General features: G+C 48.6%; 1 protein-coding gene across 1 annotated transcript; it reads left to right on the top strand.

The window, feature by feature from the left end:
* Positions 1–4,531: 4,531 nt before the first annotated feature.
* Positions 4,532–5,422, top strand: LOC122393532. The gene has a single exon (XM_043389689.1). The coding sequence runs from the start codon at positions 4,532–4,534 to the stop codon at positions 5,420–5,422; it is 891 nt and encodes a 296-aa protein (XP_043245624.1).
* Positions 5,423–5,923: the final 501 nt, after the last annotated feature.

Here is a 5,923-nt window from a genome sequence, read left to right as displayed (position 1 = left end):
AGTGCTGATGTATTTTTAGGACTCTGAACGTCGGCTTATAAAAAAATGAAACGTTTTTACAAACGTTGTAAGGCAAGTAATATTTATCTGAAAGAACTAAAATATTCAAAAGCCAAACACTATGAAATACATGAATCGGAACGAAAAAGTAACCCAAAAATCCAGCCTAATCACCGGCTCCTAAAACTGCAACAAAATCAGCACTTTTCCCCGCAACTCGTTGTCCAGACGTAAATATGCGCCGCGTGCGGCATATTTACGTCTGGACAACGAGTTGCGTTGGAGAGGCCGGAAATAGTGGCGATTTCAGGACCGCAAGAATGGACCGTCATTGGAATGATTCTTTTTTAAACCGTGCACTGTTTTCGGCCGGAATTTAATAGTTACTACAAAATATTTTGTAATTACGTTTCCACCAAGAATGAATGCCATCAGGGCTAAATTTTTAATACTATTGCATTTTGTCAAGAAGCATATAGTGCTGTTATATTGCAGTTTTAGCGCGTTTGTTACAAAATATGAAGCGAATAAGCGTCAGTGTAATTCATCTTTATTAAATATTCTGCTTTGTGTATTCCAAAAGGAGAGGAAACTATTTCATTTGTGCCTTCATGTCAGAATTGAAGGTGGATCATCAAATTTTCAACGCAGTTTACGAACAAGCATTTGGTCTTTCTCGCTTATAAGCAGTGGCTAAGAAAAGGTTGATCAATCCTGAAGTTCAGTCATCGTACCTCAACTTGGCAGCAAGATCCCCTACGAGTACGGACAGAGGATATATTGTATACATGTCCTGTAAATCAAAACAAACAAGCATTTGGTCTTTCTCGTATATAAGACGTGGCTAAGAAATGGTTGATCAATCCTGAAGTTCAGTCATCATACCTCAACTTGGCAGCAAGATCCCCCAAGGACAGAGGATATATTGTAAACCTGTCCTGTTAATCAAAACATTTTTGTGCCTTCAAAGGCTTAAGTTATCTGTGGTGTGTTCGGAGTTAGGCTATATGGCCGTTTTTGTTGTATGTATTTGTGGAGATTGAATATAACTGTGACCCTGTGCTTGTTTGTATACTTACGGTCAAACAGGGAACAGCACATTCACATAACATACTCACCTAGCACCTAACTCATAGCTGTACCCTGCAGGATCTGTACTTGTTCATGTCTCGAGCATTAACAAAGCACTAAAGTAGCTTAGTAATCATTTCCCACATTTTCTGAGCATCTAACATGACATACAGCAGTGCAGAGCAGCTTCAGAGAAGAAACACTTTAAATGCACAGACTCACACCAGCCACCCAATGAGCCAGTTCCTCAGACCTCAGTTGACTGTTTCCCTGGACACAGCTTGGCAATGTGAGCTAACTTTTGGCAAGTTGAAGGTTAGCAGGTAAGATTGAGTTAGGGTGAGTACCTACCTATAACTGGGTGCTACCATGCCATGCAGGTCTTGGGTAGGCTGCAAATATGTGTGATGATTGAGGTTAGGTCAGCTGTCAGGTTAGTCAGGTTCAGGTATGCTCATTGCTCAGGTCACATTTTTATGGACATTTGGCAAATTAAAAAACTAACAACCTGATCTAAGCTAACCCGACTAAACATACACAACTACTGACTATAGGAACTGAGCACCTACCTACTTGTGCCTACATCTCATACCATGTCAAAGTAGAGTTCCTTGGTGGAAGATTACCCTCAGTACTTTTTATCCCAGCCCTGTGAAGAAAACTAATACTTCTAAGCTCTGAGTCACTGCTGGCCATCCACAGGAAGAAACACTGAGACTGAGAGCTTTGCCATTGTATATTGGACCAATAATGACTATCACGAATGACTATGAACACATATGATCACATCATTGCATGGATTGTCACATTGACAATTTTACTACAATCCTTTTTTCAAGAAATACAGTGATGATGATTAACATCAAAATCAACATTAAGTGGATTTCGTGAGCCAAGCTTTCTCCTCCAGTAGCAATGGAATGATCGCATGTTTCATTTGCCAGACACTGAGTACCTGATGCACATTACAATCTGCATAGCATCTAAGCATAGTAAAACTGCCCAAGTCCATTCATTCTAGATTTTAACTTGATAGTTAGCACTAATTTATCTTGCTGTTGTAAGTTATCATGATTCAATATTCATACCAATACATCAATATGCGCTCATCAGTCAACATTTTCTGGCATGATCCTGCTCAGCGTGCTCTTCAGTATTGCTCCAAAGTCTGCAATATTATAGCTTGTTTTTGGACAATAATTGCTCTTTTAATTTTACTTTTCTTGCTGATATATGAGCCCGATCAACTTGCGTTTATCAACCAAAATTTCATAACTTGTTCAACTTGATATTGATATTGCTCAGTAGTCAGGACCTCTGTCAGCCTCCTGGATACTTCAGATTGTTTTCAGTCAACATGCTTCTTAAATATGATATAAGTCAATCTTAAGGGATCCAAAACATCCAACAAAACGACGTACAAGAGCAAGAAAACCACCAGATAAACTAAAAAATGGCCTTGGAACAGAGCCAAGTGGTGCTCCATTTGTTTGTTTACAATGATTGTAGTGCTGATATATTTTTAGGACTCTGAACGTCGGCTTATAAAAAATGAAACGTTTTTACAAAAGTTGTAAGGCAAGTAATATTTATCTGAAAGAACTAAAATATTCAAAAGCCAAACACTATGAAATACATGAATCAGAACGAAAAAGTAACCCAAAAATCCAGCCTAATCACCGGCTCCTAAAACTGCAACACAATCAGCACTTTTCCCCGCAACTCGTTGTCCAGACGTAAATATGCCCGCGTGCGTTAGGCTCCGCCCATAGCTCCGCCCACATGCGTGACGTCATTCGTGTTAGTGGACACGCAGAGAGATAGGGGACGACATGGGCCTGCTTGTGCTTGCAGGCACAAACAGTGCCTCGGATGTTGCAATATGTTTGTGTTCATTTTACCAGGGTACGTATGCTATCTCAGCAGTATCTCGGATAAATTTGATTTCTACCCCTCATTAAAGGAAAAATAAGTGTTAATAAGTATTTATCATCCAATTCCCTTCCAAATTTTTCATAATTTTTGCTTCTTCACTCAATTTTAGTCAAAGATTAATTACTCAAAAGTGATATTAAAAGCTGATGATGTGCAAAAGAACACTAGTGATATGTCAAGCCTGCGCCGTAACGATCGTCATGAAATATGAAAACCACCACTAAAATAAAAACCACCGAATGCTATAGTGGGACAAAATATGGGAGTGTGTGCAATTTGTTATTTTGAACTCCAAAGTGGAGCATGTGCAATGTGTATGGCGGGACGGCCTGTTCCACAAGATGGAGAAGATGGGCATCCCTGGCTGCGCCACGCGGTGGGTGAAGGCCCTGCTCACGGATAGGCGTGCTCGTGTCAGGTGGGGAAACGCCCGCTCATCACAGCGCGTCTTCCAAGAGGGCCTCCCGCAGGGCAGCGTGACGGCGCCGCTACTGTGGCTGATCTATTGCAATGACCTCGATGAAGACATCAACACCAACACCACCCGCTCTCTCTACGTGGACGATACCGCCCTCCTGGCTACTGGACGTTCGCTGCAGGCGTGCGCCGACCAGCTGCAACCGGATCTGGACCAAGTCGCCCGCTGGCTGGACAAGTGGAAGGTCGAGGCCAGCCCAAGCAAGTGCGTCTTCACCACCTTCTCGCTACACGCCAAGGAGGTCAACGGAAAGGTCGTCCCGACACTGACCTTCAAAGGCGACCAGCTCGCGCACGAGAAGAACCCGACCTTCCTGGGGCTGACCCTGGACAGCCAGCTCACTTTCACCAACCACATCGAGGAAGTGAAGAAGAGGATGGCACAGCGCCGATGCTGTCTGACAGCTCTGGCGGGCAGGTCATACGGCAGTGACCAAGCCACGCTGCGTGCGGCCTACATCGCGTACATCCGCAGCGTGGCCGACTACGGAGCTGCCCTCTACTCCACTCACGCTGCACCCTTCGTGCGGGCCCGGCTCGAGGCAGAGCAGCACAAGTGCGCCAGAGTGATTACTGGCTGCATCCGCCTCACAAACTCGGAGACCCTCATCACCGAGGCCGGCCTGCCACCACTCGCAGTGAGAGGCAGGGAAATAGCAGCAATGGAGCAGGAGCGACTCGCCAGACTGCCGCCAGGAGACCCCGCCAGAGCCCTCACCGAGCGACACGTCCGCCCACGCCTCAAGCACAGGGCTCATGAGGCCTGGCAGCGAGCGCGCACTGAGGCCAGAAGGCGCGGCGAACCGCCGCCGGACCCCCCGAGCGAGGACACGGCGCTGCCCTTCAAACCGTGCTTCCGGCGGGTCAGTCAGTGGATGGCCAAGGAGGCGCCGCGGACCTCCCACGGGAACCGCTGGCCCTGGTCCCGGAACAGCCGCCGTGGACCAACCCAGCAGACGCAGTCACCTTCCGCCTCTCCCTCCCGCGCGCCACCAGAAGAGACGACCCACCCGCCGTGAGGAAAGCTGCCGCTCTCGAGGCCATAGCCATGGTCAACCCGGACTGCACCATCTGGTCCGACGGCTCCGCCAAGTCCGGCACCAGGGACGGAGGCGGCGGTGCGCTGATCCAGCTGCACCGGGAGAACCGCGAAGTGGAGACATTGGTGCCGGCGGGCTCGGTCTGCAGCAGTATGCGGGCCGAACTCGCAGCGATGTTGGCGGCGTTCACCTGTCTGCTGGCACAACCGGGGGAGACCAGGAGCCGCATCAAGACATGTCTGCTGTGCACCGACTCCCTCTCCGGCCTTCAGCTACTCCAACGCGGACCGGAGGCCCAGCAGCTGGTCCTCGCCGAGCGCGTCTGGGCCGCGATGGACTCACTGGGGGAACAGAACACGGCCATCATCCTCCAGTGGGTCCCAGGCCATGCCGACATCGCCGGCAACGAGGCGGCAGACAGGCTGGCTAACCGTGCGGCGGCCGAGTGTGCCCAATCGGAGACGCCCATCGATCTGGCCAGCGCCCGAACCGCCATACGGCAGCGCGCCAGGGAAATGCAGGCCACGCGTGCACACCGGCACCCGCACCCCCAGCCCACGCCTGGACTCCAAGACCTCCCGCGCTGGGGGCAAGTGACCGTGTCGCAGTTGCGGACCGGCTACTGCCCCCTGGCACGAGCGACGCTCCACCGCCTGGAGCTCACCCCGGACCCTCTCTGCCGGGAGTGCGGTGCCGAGGACACCGTTCGCCACCTTCTCACCGAGTGCCCAGCATTCGCCACCACGAGACGCCGGCTCTGGGGGGGACCCCTGCCATCCCTTGACGAGGTCCTCTCCGGGCCGGCCGGCAAGATAGTCGACTACATTCGGCGGGTGGGGCGGTCCGAGCCGCCGCTCGATCAGCCCCCGTCCGACGCGCCTGCGGGCGCGTCCACGTGACGTGCGGCAAAGAAGAAAAGAAGAAGCATGTGCAATGGATAAGATAACACCTTCTCTATTTATTTTCATGTTTAGGAGCTCAATCATATCAGAGGCCTCTTGCACCAAAATCCTCTTGCTTCAATGCTTGGGTTATTTTGCATCGTATACCCAGTCTAAGTCTCAAATGTAACAATTCGCGTGCAAAATTTAGCAAGCACATGTAGGATTATGTATTGGGCTATTGCAAACAAATTTACCACCGTTAGATTAGCTTATTCTGAAACCGGTTTTTCGATTTTACCTAGCTAGGTAGTTTGGTGCAAGAGGCCTCAGATCCCCCAAGGCCTTACAGGCTTCAAAATTTTATATTGGTTAAAGGAAATAGTTCACTTTCACAAAATTATTTTTCTTTGCAACGATTTATTATTTTTTATGTTCAAAATAATCAGCAAAGAACATAAAACCTTTTTATAACAAAATATTTTTTTTTCTATATTTTGATATAGGAAGAACTTTTCA

This window comes from Amphibalanus amphitrite, unplaced genomic scaffold (genome assembly GCF_019059575.1).
Source record: "Amphibalanus amphitrite isolate SeventyFive unplaced genomic scaffold, NRLGWU_Aamphi_draft 000539F_arrow, whole genome shotgun sequence".
NCBI lineage: Eukaryota > Metazoa > Arthropoda > Thecostraca > Balanomorpha > Balanidae > Amphibalanus > Amphibalanus amphitrite.
This window is presented reverse-complemented; position numbering and strand designations above follow the sequence as displayed.

Excerpts from the sequence above, each read along its gene's own strand:
- LOC122393532 (XM_043389689.1), top strand. The coding sequence starts at position 4,532 with ATGGTCAACCCGGACTGCACCATCTGGTCCGACGGCTCCGCCAAGTCC.